The sequence below is a fragment of the Bubalus bubalis genome, chromosome 2, assembly GCF_019923935.1.
Source record: "Bubalus bubalis isolate 160015118507 breed Murrah chromosome 2, NDDB_SH_1, whole genome shotgun sequence".
NCBI lineage: Eukaryota > Metazoa > Chordata > Mammalia > Artiodactyla > Bovidae > Bubalus > Bubalus bubalis.
The window spans coordinates 53197137-53214120 of NC_059158.1; the positions used below are offsets into that span (position 1 = coordinate 53197137).

A 16984-nucleotide genomic window follows, 5' to 3' on the forward strand; every position below is an offset into this window, starting at 1 on the left:
GCCTAATAGTAATTATCATTTAGGCATTTCCAAAGTGAAAGCAAAACTTCAGAGTTATACTCAGCCACACTTCTGTCCATACAGCACATTCCAAAATTTCTATAGAATTCAATTTATAAAGGTCTTCAAAAAATGAAAAATATTAGTTAAAGGCCCTTACCTTTTCTAGGAGGAAGCTCTCCATTCTGTGATAGTTCTGTCCCAGTATATACAATTTCTCCATCTTTAACCATTTCATTCCACAGACCACAGAGTCCATCTCTTGTGAATGCAAGCTGGTAATGATAAATAAAATAAATTCAGAGTGAGCATACTCACAATGCAATTTTTAAAGAATAATGTGAAAAAAAAAAATCTCACTTATTATGCAGTCATTCAGCATTTAATGAAAACTGTCCCAAGGTACACAGTTAAGTGAACAAGGTACCATACATAATATTTTACTTACTAAGTTTTACTTAAGATACAAGATAAAAGACACATGTGGGCACATGCTCTGGAAAGATAAGCCAGTCAGAAATAATGTGATCACTTATAGGAAGGGGAACATGGGTAGAAGGCAGGAGAGGTGAATGAAAGCAAAATTTTGGAGTTTACCTTACATGCAAGTTAACCTGTTTATTAAGAAAACTACACTTCACCCTTGAATAAGCTGGAGATTAATCCAAATATAACTTTGATAGTAAGCCAGGAATATTTAGGTTTGCACCAAAAAAGCTACTCAAAGCCTGATAGGAACTCCTCCACTGGCCAAACTGAGAATAATTTTGAACAGCAAAATATATAACAACTATATTAGACTGAAATAGTAAATAAAAACATGAGTCCATACTGATATTCAAAGACAAAATAACATTCTCACAAAAAGTGCTCTTGGCTGTCCACATTTGGGAGTCAGAAAAGGTTTCTCAGAGCAAGCAGTCATTGACCAAGGGTCGGGGCACAGTGAACACCCAGAGAAAGCATCCATTCTGAAAACTGCAGGTACAGTAGAAACCCTCTTCTCAAACAGACAAGACACTTTACACTAAAACAAACACATCTGTTTGCCCATCCTTCAATGGAAGGCCAGGGCCTTTTCTTGGCTCACAAGTCCACTAGCTCGTTCCTTGTCATCAATCCCGCATACACCACTCTCATGAAGCACTCACTATTTCCAGACTCAGCAAGAACTGAAGGGCACTTTGTGAACAATCTTAGTACACAATTCTTCTAGATTTTCAAGACATCTCCCCCAATCCTTATCAATTCTCTCTTTCCTAACCTGCATAAGTAATTTTTTTAAGCATCTCAGTTTTACCCAAGCAATGTGTAGTAGGCAAATCTAAGATGCCCTAAAGATTCTTACCCCCTGGCACACACACACACCCTGTGTAATCCTCTCTCTGAGCTTAGGCAGGACCTCCGAACACAGGAGAGGACATCACACCTGGACTAGGTTTTGTTTCTTTCTGTGGCAAAGGTGAAGGAATTTCTCATATACAATTAAGGTCTCACATCAGCTGATGTCTAGTCAATCAAAAGGAAAATCATCCTAGGGTCATGTGAGGTAAAAGCCCTTAAGAGGATGGGACCCTCCAGAAGAGACGCTGTCCACAGCCACTGCCATGAGCTGCCTATGGAGAGGGGTGTCTCCTAGGAGCCCACAACTCAGTCCCACAGTCCCACAAACTGAATTCCGCCAACAAGGACACCAATAAAACCCTAGATGAGAATGCAAACTGGTCAGCACCTTGACTGCAGCCTGTGAGTCCTAAAGCAGAAGACCCAGCTAAGCCATGGCCAGACTCCTGACCCACAGAGAAAAGGAGCAGAGAGTACACTGAGTTGTTTTAACTGATACATTTTCTGGTCAGTGACTTGTTACACAGCAATAGAAAACCAAATTGGCAACCGACTTAGTTCTCATAGAAGCAACAACTTTCTCTCAGCACTCATATTTGTTCACATCACTGAATGAGACAACTGCCATAAACATGCTTAAGACCAAAATACACAACTGTTGGCAAAAGTATCAACTGGCAGAGGGAGAAGTAAATACTTCCTAAAAAGTGAGCCACAAACATTCAGGGCCCCTGCTGTTTTAACACAGGATGGAAAGGTCTGGCTCACCTGCTGACCTGGCCAAGAGGAGGGACCTAAGACCTCTCCCTGGGCTCAGTCCAGGCCCACGTGGCCACACAGGCTGGGAATAAAACAATGACCAGACTCAACAGCCCCACATGTGCTGCACTCGAGCAGTTACCTGCCACCTTTGGGGGCTCCAGGAAATAAATGACCACACATCCAGTCGTAACTCAGTGTCAGAGCAGTGGACGAGGACAGAGGAAGAAACCAAACACAGAGAAAACAGGATGAGAGCTTAAGTCAAGACAAAAAAAGAGTATTTAAGACATTTCAGATCAAATGGGACAGATCAGATGTGAAAAACAAGGTAGAGAACAGACAAAATGAGAGAATTCGCTCAGTTTTAACCACTGATACTTGCACCAACTACTGAACATAAACATGGAGATCCTCTCCCCGTGCGCACGCACGCGCGCGCGCGCACACACACACACACAATACACATACACTGCAAACACAAATTCCGATCTTAGCAGAGGGTTCAGGGCTAGAGATTCAAACCTGGAAGTCATCAGCAAATGGGCTGCAGACCTGGAGAAGATGCCCACACCCAAGGAGGGAGGGTCCTCAGCCCTGACGGCCCACTAGGATTACCCCAGGGTGGCTGGGGATGATACAATTATTAAAGAACAGGCCGAGGAAGCCCCATTTACATGAAGACAAGAATCATCACTATTGTCTGTTCTTTCTCTCATCACTTTAGTAGTGTTGGGAAGGATGGGGGTAGGGCAGAAGCTGTGTGGAAGGTAGAAATTGGGTGTCTGGAGGGATACCCACTGTAAAAGCCTCCTAGGAGCCGGGGACATGAACTCAAGTAACCACCACGCAAACTACAATGATTCAAGCATCTGAAAGGATTCAAGGAAGGAGGGAACATTGCTAAGGTAACAAAGCAAGCTTCCCTGGAGGAAGGCTTGAAAGAGTTGGACTGTGAAAGGCAGAGATGAAGTCCCTGGGAGAGCATTCCAAGGCACTGGAGGAAAGCACAGGATCCCAAGGAGAAAGAAACTGGGAAACAATCACGGCACTGGAAAAAGAGCATGCACAAGCAATACAATTCACTTAAATTTATCAGTTTAAGAGTATTTGTACAACAGTCTACAAATAGCTTGTTTTGGGGCTTCCCTGTTGGCTCCGTGGTAAAGAATCCCTACATGGGAGACATAGGTTTAATTCCTGATCCAGGAAGACCCTACATCATGCAGAGCAACTAAGCCCATGCACCACAACTACTGAGCTCGTGCTCTAGAGCCCAGAAGCAGCAACTACTGAGTGCATCGACAGCCTGTGCTCCGAAACAGAAGCCACCACCACAAGATGCCCACACACCCCAACTAGAGAGTAAACCCCACCTGCCACTACTAGAGAAAAGCCCGAGAGCAATGAAGATCCAGCACAACCAAAAATAAATTTTAAAAAAATCCTGACCTTATTAGTAGCTAATTTACAAAAACATTCCCAATGGGTAACAATACAGTTCTTAAATTTTAACTTTTTTCATCGAGAATCCAGATATCTCTAATTAGTATTATTCATACTGAGGACCCTTTACCAATTTGCTCTTATATTCTTACCTCATACGTCTAAAATGACATAACAGGTAAAGGCATTTTCATCCTGAAAAGAAGCCAACAAGGCAGGGGGTAGTAACGGGGCCAGTTTTGAGGGATAGTAACTAAAACTTAGCAGTTCAATTACCTGGCCAAGGTCACCAAGATCACCAAGGTCATCAGTTTGGGGGAAGAGGCCAAACTCTCCAGCTTGTTTTATTCTCATCAACATGAACCAACAGGTGCAGTAAGGAGGCCTGGGGGAGCCATTGAAGGGGCCACAATATTTGAAAACCAAACAGAATTGGGCAAGAGGTCTTTTAAGGTATCTATTAACATGATCACTTCAGAACTGTGTAATTACGCAATATAATTCAAAATAGAATGTGCCCAATGAAATAAATGGCATTAACTTATAGTTTAGATATTTATTTTTTCTATCTTTAAAATATTTCTGAAATGTGATCTGTTCAAATATTTGCAGATGACTATGAAGATATCTAGCTTTTTTCTTAGCCTTGCAGAAAAATACCTTCTAAACACCTGTTGAACACAGGATAACCTATCAATTCCAAACAAATTTAAGAACAACAAATTCTAGAAAGAAAGAAATTCTGGGAAAGTCACAAGAAAACATAAAGTACATCAGTTTGAAGATATCCAGGCAGCAAGGAAGAGCAAACCTAGGACCCAAGAGAGAAGAACAGCCCAAGGGGCTGAAGACTGCCTCCCGAGGCACCTGCCAACTCTGCAAGCAGAGCTGAGACCAAGCAGACCTCAGTGGAGCTGCTGAGAAAGGATGGAGCTCTGGTCCTCACAGGGGAGAAGCCTGGTAAACATGCCATACCTTGAACAGAACCTCCAAGGGCCACATACACAGAAGCACAGGTAAAGTGCAAGCAGACTGGCAGGAGCCCGGCTCTGAATCATCACAGCTCCATATTGCTCTGCAGTAACCTGGAGTCACTAGTGTTACTAGCTTGACAGATTCTCTCTGGAGAAGAGATCATTATCCAGGGCCTCAAATGACCACAACAATTTTTCACATACAATACTGAGAACTCAAAAATAACAATGGGTAAGATAAGACTGCTGCTGCTGCTGCTAAGTCGCTTCAGTCGTGTTTGACCCTGTGCAACCCCATAGACGGCAGCCCACCAGGCTCCCCCTTCCCTGGGATTCTCCAGGCAAGAAAACTGGAGTGGGTTGCCATTTCCTTCTCTGATGCATGAAAGTGAAAAGTGAAAGTGAAGTCGCTCAGTCATGTCTGACTCCTAGTGACCCCTTGGACTGCAGCCTACCAGGCTCCTCCGTCCACGGGATTTTCCAGGCAAGAGTACTGGAATGGGGTGCCACGGCCTTCTCTGAAGATAAGACTACATAACTAAAAAAATGGAAAAAAATAAATAAATAAAAATGGAAGTCAGCATAAACAAATCAAGAGTAGATCAAGAAAACAGAAACACAGACATAGCCTTTCCCTAAAAAGGAAAGCCTAAGTAATAGACTAAAGTAGTGACACTTTCCCTGGAAGGTACCAGCCCAAGGCAGTGAGGGGACACAGCAAGTTACTACAGAAGTCAGCAAATTAAGGCCCAGCTCAGAGGCCAAATCTAGCCCACAATCCAATTTTATGATTCTTAGCCCTCAAGCTAAGAGGGGTTTTACATGTCTCAGTGGTTGAAACAATCAAGAGAAGAAAAATATATTTCATGACACATGAAAATTATGACATTCAAATTTCAGTATCCATAAAGTTTCTGGGCCTACCACCACACACTTGTTTTATGTACTATGTGTACCTACTTTCACATGACAACTGCAGAGGTGAGCAGTTGTTACAGACAACATATGGCCCATAGAAATATTTACGATCTGGGCCTTTAGAGAAAAGTTTCCTGACTCCTGTTTTACCGCACTAGTCCCCACTCCAAGATGTGCTGCCGGCACTTTCACTAGGCAGTGGGGCTCTTAACCAAAGTTTGCAAGAAGAAACCACAGAACCATCCAAAGAGGGGAAAAAAGCGGGGAGAGGGAGATTAAAATAGCCAGTTTCCTTACCTCTCTTTACCAAGTGGTACATGTTCACCTCATGGAAAATGAGCTTCTGCTCTCCCCCACTTTCCAGACTTTGTCACCTACAGCTCCATGGCAGGTGGCTGGGAAGCCGAAACCTACGCCCTGTTGTGTGACATTACATCTAAGAGCAGGAATAGAAGGGTGGCCCACAGGCATGCTGAGGTATCAATCCAGAGGGAAAGGAAGATGCAGTGGAGGAATCAAAAAAGGCTGCACAAGGTTTGATGTGTCCAAGCAATTAAAAGATCATGTTAACAATTTCAACAGAGAACTAGAAACTACAGAAAAGTCCCTAATGTGGCAGTTAAGCAAACTGCCAAAACACTTCAAACTCAATATTACAACAGATGCATTTTAGGGTTTTCCTGGTGGTCCAGTGGTTAAGAATCCACCTGCCAATGCATCGGACATGGGTTCAATCAGTTCACTCTCTGCTCAGGGAAGATCCCGTGTGCCACGAAGCAACTAAGTCCACGTGCCACAACCACTGAGCCCGCATGACTAGAGCCTGTGTCCTGCAACAAGTGAAGTCACCAAAATGAGAAGCCCATGCACTGCAACCAAGAGCAGCCCCTGCTCGCTGCAACTAGAGAAGGCATGTGCACAGCAACCAGGAACCAGACTTGTCAAAAAAATAAGTAAGTAAATCTTTTAAATAGATGCATTTTACTAAATATAATTACACCTCAATAAAATGCAGTCATACGAAAATGTGGAAATTCTAAAACAAAAAATACAAGTCTAAAATTAAAATGTCAATAAAATGAGATCAGATTGGGAAGGCCTGTTCTCCCACCTGTCAAGAATTAACTTCTTTAGTAATTACATCTCTGGTAGAAAGCCAGACTGAATATATCAAAAAATTGTTTTCCAACACTGGGCAAAAGATCCAGTGTGATCTGTGATTCCCGTGAAGGGCAACAATGAAGTAAGAGTCCAAGCTTAATGCCTAGAAGCAGCTTCCAGACTGCAGCACAGGAAAGAGGAACCCAAATAGAACCCAGAAGTCTTGCTGAAAGGAGGAGCAGATTGCCTGTAAGCAGGTCAAAATGACAAGAATATAGGAGAGGAAGTTGGCTGCAGAGAGAATCATCTCTGGAGCTGGACAGAGGAGCCCCCTTGAGACTCCAGCTGGGTACTGATCTGGGTACAGGTTGAGAACACTATCAAGAATGGGCAAAGCAGCACTAAAAAAGAGCAGACAGAACCCCAATCAATATTCACAGTCTAGAAAAAGCCTGTTTCCACCAACCAGAACAGAAAGACCTCCCAACACACCAAGCATCAGAGTCCTAAGAAGGACACTGCCTTAATGAGGCAGATAAATAGCCCAAGGTTAAAGACTGTGCTAGATCAGCCCAAACAAACTTTAGGCTCAATCTTTGAAAAGACCAAATTGATTCCAAGTAACTTACAAGCATGTCAGACAAAACTACAGCTCTTCAAGAGAATAAAACAAAATCTAGCACAGAATAACATATTTATTTACAAACTGCTGCTTCAGTCGTGTCCAACTCTGTGCGACCCCATAGACAGCAGCCCAACAGGCTCCTCTGTCCCTGGGATTCTCCAGCCAAGAATACTGGAGTGGGCTGCCATTTCCTTCTCCAATGTATGAAAGTGAAAAGTGAAAGTGAAGTCACTCAGTCATGTCTGACTCTTAGTGACATTCAATAAAAAAATTAACAAGCATGCAAACATATCCTAGAACCAGAGCAATATATCAATAGAAATGATGAAATCAATCAAAATAAACACAGAAACAACAGAGGTGATGGAAGTAGCAGACAAGAATGTTAAAAGCTCCACTATAGAGATGTTTCATATATTGACAAAGAAAAATATGAACATGATAACAAGTAAAATGGAAGACAGCAATCAGGACTGGAATGGAACCTCTAGAGATGAAAAATAGAGGATCTAAAGTAAAAACTTCAATGCACAGGATTAACTAGATTAGACACTGTAGAACAGTTCTAGTCTAATCCACTATGTCTAAGCATACAACTGTTACATGCTATGTTCCATCCTTTATAAAACTCATTTACTCTGGGTCCTATCTGTAACTATAGGTCTGACACCAACCACCAGTCTTTATGTTAATCTACAGTCATTCAGTCATCTAAACATCTTTAGTTTCTATTCACTTCCTCGGGAAGGACTCATGGTAACAATATTTTCTGAGCTCCTACTCATTGATTTTCTTTTCTTGGGTGCCTTAAATATGTTACTCAGCTTTCTTCTACATAAGGCCTGTTGTCACGTCTGATAATAAACTCATTTTCCTTCCTTTATAATTATTATCTTTTCCAAGATCCAAAGCTACAAGAAAAAGACTAATTAAATATATAAATCTGACAAAATAATCCAAAATACAGCAAAGATACAAATAACCAAAGTGAAGTCACTCAGTCATGTCCGACTCTTTGCATGAACTGCAGCCTCCCAAACTCATGAATAAAAAAATGAGGAATGCTACCAATTCTACAGAAACGAAAATAAATATAAAAAGTCATTATGAAAATCAAGTAAGTTACCTTTCAATCAAGCAAATACCTTGTATTTACAACATTCTTTTCTTAATTTGGCCAAGCCATATGGCATGTGGGATCTTAGTTCCCCAACCAGGGATCAAACCTGTGACCTCTGCATTGGAAGCACAGTCTTAACCACTAGAGCACCAGGGAAGTTCCTACAACATTCTTTTATTTCTACATATCAACTGTCAACTGAAAAACCTGAGATTAGAAATTACCAAGATGTTCATGTTTACATTTTTTAATCTACTAGTATTTCCAAGCATAAAGTGACGAGTTTAATTTTAAAAGCTAATTTTTATGCTGAATCATTTTAAATTGATGATTAGAAGAAAAGAAAATTTTAATCTGAGTTGAATTACTGATATACTTAACAAATTTGATGGGCCTCAAAAGCATTATACCGAATGAACAAAGCTAATTTCACAAGGTCACATACCACATGACATTCTCAAAATGACAAAATTATGGAGATGGAGAACAAATTAGTGCTTGCCAGGGGTCAGAGATGGTAGAGGAAGTGTGAATACAGAGGGACAGCAGGAGGGAGATGTTTGTAGTGATGGAATACTTCTGGATCTCAATTTTAATGGTTACATAGACACATACGATAAAATGGCATAGAACTAGGCACACATTACACCAATGTCAGTTTCCTGGTTTTAACACTGTACCTAAGACTGCAACACTGAGGGAGTCTGGGAGAAGAGTATACAGTGACCTCTGTACTTCATTTGCAACTTTCTGTGAGTCTATTAATATTTCAAAATAAGAAGTTTTAAAAATTACCTCACACATATCTAATTTCATGTTTCACCTCAAAGAACCCAAAAATAGAAACTGGAGGAGATTCATTTGAGTACAGTTTATGCAAAAAAGAGCAGGATAATGCCATTCATTCCTGACCCCATGCTCCAAGACACACCTTTAACCTTACATCAAGACTAGCAAATAAGTATGCATATATCTTTCAAAAATAAAATGTTTTTAAGGGATTATGTACTATTTTTACAGTTCTTTCCCTTAATTGGCTTTTTGGTTCACCAAAAAAACTACCAATCACAAAAGACAGGATTTTACTGTAAATATAAAAATGGTAATGGCAGTGATTTATGTAACAAATGTAACAAACACTTCTGAGCTCTCTATTTTGTTGCTTCCTCAAGAGAATTGTGAAGGAAAATATGACAAATAACGGAACTCCACACAACAACCAGGAAAGAGAACTGAAGAAACAAGAAGCATTATATGTGTAAAAACCAGATATGTGCCTGCCATATAACGGGCACCTCATTAGAGGCAATGGTTTGCAAGGCCCCAGGCTTGAGGCATCTAAATATCTCTGATGCAGAAAGTCTAGGATTAGTGTCTATATCCTCCATAATACATACATATTAAAATTTTTCAGCCTCCAAAAACTTTTCCTTTCAAAAATCACTAAAAACCTCAAGGGCATTTCAAATAAAAATAGCCACAGAAAATGTATTTGCTAAACCTTATGACTAAGAAACACGTTTCTACCCCACATACTATTCATTAACCTGGTATCAATTCTGTTCCCAATACAAAAGCCTACCTAAGGAACAGGACACTTCTCACTCCAGGTGGAAGAGACATCCCCAACTAGATAAGGGTAAAACCTGTCAGCATAAGGCCTGCATCTTATAGGCCTGTCAGCAATAGACAGCATTTGTCTCAGGAAGGATTCCAAAGAGTAAACTACGTCTAAGTTACTCCTTCAGTTCAGTCGCTCAGTCGTGTCCGACTCTTTGCAACCCCATGAACCGCAGCACACCAGGCCTCCCTGTCCATCACCAACTCCCAGAGTCTACCCAAACCTATGTCCATCGAGTCAGTGATGCCACCCAACCATCTCAACCTCTGTCGTCCCTTTTCCTCCTGCCCTCAATCTTTCCCAGCATCAGAGTCTTTTCAAATTCGTTAGGGTAAAACAAGATTCATTCCTCACACTTAGTAAGCAACACTGGAAATATTGTATAAAACCAAGGTCAGCAATCACTTTTTTCACACTATTTTCACATTTTTCTCACAGCTTCAGTAACCATACCACATTTTGCCTCTGATGCACAATCCAAAACCTAAGTCTTGTCCCTTATTCCTAGGAGTTTGGAAGACTTGTGTATAGTACTCAAATGTCTAAGAAGCACCAAACACTTTATATTACACTAAATAAATCAAAAATTAAATGGAAAGCACTTGAAGGTATGTGGTATTTTTTTTAACTCATCATAGGCACTCAACTCAACATTAAACTCATTTTAGATCAACATGCTAAAATTCATATTAAGCAGTTATTCAATTATGATTGCTAACAAAAAAAAACTTCATCAGGTAAAGTTCTTTACTTCAATTAAATTTTATATAAAGACAATTCTTAAAGTCAGTTTGTCTGGATGTCATCAATAAAAAATTATCCATCTCTCACCTCCCCCAATCCTGCTGGGAAAAAAAAGTTACTGCTATGCCAATTCTTAACCCAATTCTTCTTCATTTTCTTATCTAACATTATGCCATTAATAACAATTCCATCATCCACAACACAGTTCTCAACATTTATTTAGCTCTGCCACCAACTAATACTCAACACTTAAAAAAAATTTAGGGACTTCCTTGGGGGTCCAGTGTCTAAGACTCTGCACTGCCAATGCAGGGGGCCCCAGTCTGATCCCTGGACAGAGAACTAGATCCCACATGCTGGAACAAAAGAGTTAACATGCCGCAACTCAAAGTCCCACATACCACAACTAAGACCTAGGGCAGTCAAATAAATAATCAATATAATAAATAAATAAATATTTTTTAAAAAGAGGGGCAATAATGCTTCACTTCAAGTGTCTAAGATCAACTGCTTACAGAATACATGACTTGCATCATACAGTTCAGAAGACTGTATTTAAACAAAGTTAAGATTACTTGAGAAATACTTAAAATAATTAACCTCAGGGAAGAGGGAAAGAACACAAACACACTGCAAAATTATTTCAGCAATTTCTGAGGGCAATAGCAACTTACAAAAGCAGTTTTTCCATTTGCAAACAAAACTAATGGGATAAAAAATAGACTACAGAAACATTAGTTACTGTTTATTGATCATTTCTCAGCAAGTTTGCAATTACCTTAAAAAATAATATTAGAAAATCTATGGTTAACATTTTGTTTTCACATGCTCTTGATACAAAAATCTACGCACTCCTCTTAAGAATAGTGACAAATAAAAACAAACAGCTCAACTGAATTCATCTCTCCAGAAACACAAACACAGAATCCCATAAAAATGAGTTGAGTTTCTGCAGGACACAATAAATTACTGTATGTCACTTTTCTACACATAATTAACTGAACATCTCAAAAAGTATCATTAATCTGTCACCAAGGTATGGCTAAGAATGATACAGACCTCGTAAAAAAAAAAAAAGAAAAAATTTTTGCATAACTTTTATCTCATTTCTTGCATTTATAAATAACTGTATCTACAGATACACACACTCTATGAAAACAATAAAAAGTACATTTTGAGTTATAGAAAATAAACCTGCTTCTCTAATATGACAAGATCAGATCTGCATGCCCTTATATAACCTTACGAAAGGGTTAACCAGAAATATAACTCTGTAGGTAGGAACACAAGAGAAAAAAGGCTGTCAAAACCCCACCTGTATATCTGTTTTCAACCATTTGGAGTCAAGTCGAGCCTGAGCAGCCAAACAAAAAGAATCAGAAGGCATCTTTCCCCTGATTTCCTCCCAGTCGTGAAACCTGCAAGCAAGGAATATTACTCAGCCATAAAAAAGAACAAAACAATGCCATTTGCAGCAACATAGATGGACCTAGAGATTCTGATACTGAGTGAAGTCAGAGGAAGACAAATATCATATATTGCTTATATGTGTAATCTTAAAGCTACAAATGAACTTATCTACAGAAGCAAAATAGAGTTATAGGTATTGAAAATAAACTTATGGGGGGCAGGGGTGATAAACTGGGAGATTGGGATTGAGTAGTACATATAAAATAGACAATTAATAAGGACCTAATGTAAAGCACAGGGAACCCTACTCAACACTGTAATGGCCTGTATATGAAAAGAATCTAAAAATAGACTGCACATGTGTATATGCCTGATTCACTTTGTGTACACCTGAAACGAACACAAACACCACCGTAAATCAATTATACCCCACTAAAAATTTTTTTAAAACCTGCAAGTAAAGCAGAAATACTGAAGACCTAAACCTCTTCAGAATTTTACAAAGTCCCTCCCGCAAGGTTTAATGCAGCAAAAAGAACAGAAATGGAAAGGGGGACCACTAGGGAGAGGGCAGTCAGAGAAGGAGGGAGAAAGACAGAGGGAGGGAGGAAAAAGCCTACTTCGAGTCCAGGTAAGAGACTCACAGACAGGGTTCGCCCGCGTCTATACTACATGGGCGAGACCTTGAGAATGGACGGTCACAGAGACCAAATCACAATGTCATTTCCTTCCCTTAAATCCAAAAGGTTAACACACAAACTGCAGGAACCCCACGTCTCCACGACAAATGACACCAGCATGCATTATCCGCTTTACCTCAGAGCAGCAACTGGTGCGTGAAATAAATTAATCAAAATTCACGTCTGCAGAAAAATCCAAAACAATAATCACTTGGAAATGAAAAGACAGCCTGAGACGCGCGCCGAAGGCGGTCAGCGCAGGCCCGGGCCCAGCGGCTGTGCCAACGCCCGCCGTGGCCCGGCTTAGCCCGGCCCCGGCCCGCACCGCCCCAGCGGCCGGCCGCCCTCGCCGCACCCCCGCCACCCGGAGTACGAAGACCGTACGGCACAGGCCCCCAGCCGCCTAGCTCAGCTCGTGATAACACAGACCAGCCGCCACTGGCTCCGCCGGTGCTCGCAATCCCGGCGTCTCTTGCGGCCGGAGGGGCGGGTCGACGCGGGGCTAAGGCCCACGATGCTCAGCCAATTGCATTGGGGCGTCGCCACGGGCCCAGCCAATGGGAAAGAGGAACATCCTCGCCCCTCCTCCCGATTCTCCAGTTTTCTTCTATCCTGCTCGTCTTCTTCCTTAAGCTCACCCCTCTGCGGTCAGGGCCAACCGAAGACGCCGAGAGGCGGGATTTCCGCCGAATGCACGCACAGACGCACGCGCTCCTGACCCGGATTTCGCACTGCGCTCTCAGAAAGCCGTCCCATGTGGTGGGCGTGTAAGACACCAGGGTAGTACAGGAACGTGCGGCCTGGACAGGCGTTGGGGCTAAAAATGAGATTGGGGTCTGCAAGAGCCTCTTTCTGCCTGTCGCACTGAGTGCTGCTGAAACCCTGGGCAGAATACGTGGAGCAGCTGGTGGCAGGGGAATCGGAAAAAGAAGTGAGAGCTTTTAGTTCCACAACCAGTAGCCGAAAAACTAATTCTTAAGAAGTGCAAAACAAATTTATGTAAAGTATGTTATCAGATCATAATGTACTTAACTACAAATCATTAAAAGATACGGGTCATGTGATAAACCATAGTGGAAAAGAATGTGAAAAAGAATGAGTAAATATGTATAACTCAGTCCCTTTACTGTACAGCAGGAAACGCAATTTCAATTTCTAGATCGGGAAGATACCCTGGAGAAGGAAATGGCAACCCACTCCAGTATTCTTGCGGGGAAAATCCCATGGACGAGAGAAGCCTGATGGGCTAGAACTACTGAGACTACACCACAAAGCTCAGATACAGACGCAATCCAAAGTTACAGTGCCTTGATGCTGAGATGCTGAATTTAGTTCCCAGGGAAGGAACTCTATAGTGCTATTTGCTGCTTGCGGTGCAATCTACCTCTGTAGCAGCTCACAAGCAAAACAAATGCTGAACGCTATTTTCACTCTGCCTGTTTTTCATAAAAGCAAAAATTCTCTGGGATTTCTTTTGGTTAGCGAAAACGGGTAGTAATATAGGTCTTTTCATAAAAGTAACGTGGAGTAAAATGAACTTATGAAAAGGGGTTCCCTCTACCTGAAACAATTGTATACATACAAATTTGACCATTTATATGAAATGGGTTAATTCCATGAAAGTTGTACACTCAAAAAGAAATTGATAACCTGAATAGGACTATACCTATTAAATTCACAGTTAAAAAACCTTCCAAAAAAGAAACCTCCAGGACCAAATTATTTCATTGGTGGATTCTGGTTCTACTAAATATTTAATAAAGAAGTAACACAAGCTCTTCCAAAAAATTGAAGAGTAGTAAACATTTTCATTATATAAGCCTAATATTATCCTAATAACAAAACCAGAAAAAGGCATTACAAGAAAACTTAAAAGACCAATATGCAAACATATTACTAGATGCAAAAAAACTTTTAGACAACTTTTTGCAAATGGACTCCACCAACATACAGAAAGAATAACACAGCTTAACTAAGTGGAGTAATTCACCATGAGATGATCTCAACAACCAAAAAAATGCTTTTGACAAAATCCAACATTTCATTATAAAAACTCAGCAACCTAGAAAGAGAACTCCACCTGATAATGAAAACCTGCATGCAAGCCAAAACAGTCTTGTAAAAGAACAAAGGTGGAGGACTCACACCTTCTGATATGAAAAGCTACTACAAAACTATATAAACAAAACTTTAATGCTTCCAAAAGGATAAAAATATACATCAATGGATTAGAATACAGAATAAGCATTCATAATCTGGTCAGTTGATTTCTGACAAGACTATTCAATAATGAAAGGACAGCCTTTTCTAGAAACTATTCTGGGAAAACTGGATATCCACATGCAAAAGAATGAAGTTGGACCCTTGCCTTATATATTCCATATATAAAAATTAACTCAAAATTAATCAAATCTAAAAGTAAGAACTAGAAGTATAAAACTCTTAGAAAAACACATGGGCGAAAACGTCACCTTCATGACATTGAATTTAGCGATGATTTCTTAGACAATGACACCAAAAGCACAAGCAACAACAGCAACAAACAGACAAGTTGAATAAACTTAAAGCTTTGCTTATCCCTAATGTTATTTAGGTTCCTACTTCTCATCTGTTTCCCCCACCTAAACCCTTTGGAACTTGTAGACTATCATCCACAACATCTTCAATTGATTTTTTAATATTCTCCTCATGTTACTATTCTAATGAAAAATTTGTTGTCCCCTGTGGAAAAAATCAGTCACTTTTTATTCTTGCACATATGTACATCTTAGGGCATGAAGTTGTTCCTGTGACTTTTAAACTGTTTTTCCTTCTGCTTCACTTAAGAAAACAAAACCCAAACTTCTTTGAAAGTGAAAGGCACTCAGGCATGTCCGACTCTGCAACTCCATGGACTTTACAGCCTGTGGAATTCTTCAGGCCAGAATACTGGAGTGGGTAGCCTTTCCCTTCTCCAGGGGATCTTCCCAACCCAGGTCTCCTGCATTGCAGGCAGATTCTTTACCAGCTGAGCCACAAGGAAAGCCCAAGAATACTGGAGTGGGTAGCCTATCCCTTTTTCTGGGGATCTTCCCCACTCAGGAATCAAACCAGGGTCTCCAGCGTTGCAGGTGGATTCTTTACAAACTGAGCCATAAGGGAAGCCCTTACTATAAGACTATACTATCATCTGCTTCTGATTGCAATAATCCACACTCCTTTTCATGACCTCTCATGTTCGCTGAAGAACAGGAATCACTCATCCAGTTCCCTAACCTCTCAGGACCACCCTTTCTTCCTGCTCCACCTGAGCCATTAACCACCCTGATCAGTTCCATTCACCAAATCTCCTTGAACATCACAACCGTGGGCCTCTGACTCTTTGATCACCACATCTTGTCTTTCTTGTTCACTTCCTCTAGTAACTATGCCAACAATCTTCAACCCCTTTAGGAGTCCTGAGTCACATTCTCACTTTTTTTTTTTGCCAAGTTAAATTTTGCAGCCCAGAATATCACTTGCCCATAATCTCTAACCACTTGCACCCCTCTCCCTCCATTGTACTTCCCTGGGAAACCTCGGCACTGGATGACTCTGCTCCACTCACTTGGAATGTGGCTGAATTCCTGAGGTACACTACCGAGTGTCCACTCAATAGTTCTTTCCATTCTCCTGGTGCTCCTGGTACCCAGAATACAACAGGTCTGAGGATGAAAAGCCAGATAGGACTTCCCTAGTGGCATGGGGAATAAGAACCTGCCTGCCAACGCACGGCACATGGGTTCAATCCCTGATCTGGGAAGATTCCACATGCCTTGGAGCAACTAAGCCCATGTGCCACAGCTCCTGAGCCCACATGCCACAACTAATGAAGCCCATGCACCTGGAGCCTGTGCTCCACAACAAGAGAAACCACTGGATGAGAAGCTCATGCACCACAATGAAGAATAGCCCTTGCTTGCCACGACTAGAGAAAGCCTGCACACAGCAAGGAAGACCCAGTGCAGCCAAAAATAAAAGAATGAAAAACCAGCCAGCAGGGGTAGCAGAGTGGAGGGATGGTAAGCGACCATAGAAGACGTACATGTACCACTCACCAATCTTGAGCCCATTCACCCCAAGACTTACTAAGGGTAGAAAAAATTAACAACCAGATATTACTGCAGTCAGAAGCACTCTAACTGGTGAAACTTCTCACCATGAAAATTACCATCATAATTTCTGTCTGTAGTTTCTTTCTTTCTTCTGTTACTGTGGATAAAG

General features: G+C 41.1%; 1 protein-coding gene across 8 annotated transcripts in view; it reads right to left on the reverse strand.

The window, feature by feature from the left end:
- The window catches only part of HERC2 (HECT and RLD domain containing E3 ubiquitin protein ligase 2), a 238331-nt gene extending 225054 nt beyond the window's left edge, over positions 1-13277 (reverse strand). For 3 of the 8 annotated variants that reach the window (XM_044932108.2, XM_044932098.2, XM_044932113.2), the window contains exons 1-3: positions 12879-13119; positions 11968-12070; positions 161-275 (exon numbers count right to left, since the gene is read on the reverse strand). In XM_044932108.2, the coding sequence (XP_044788043.2) occupies positions 161-275; positions 11968-12039 (187 nt within the window). In that variant the 5' untranslated portion in view covers positions 12040-12070; positions 12879-13119. The other 5 variants (XM_006060646.4, XM_006060642.4, XM_044932091.2 and 2 more) reach the window with 4 other exon arrangements.
- Positions 13278-16984: the final 3707 nt, after the last annotated feature.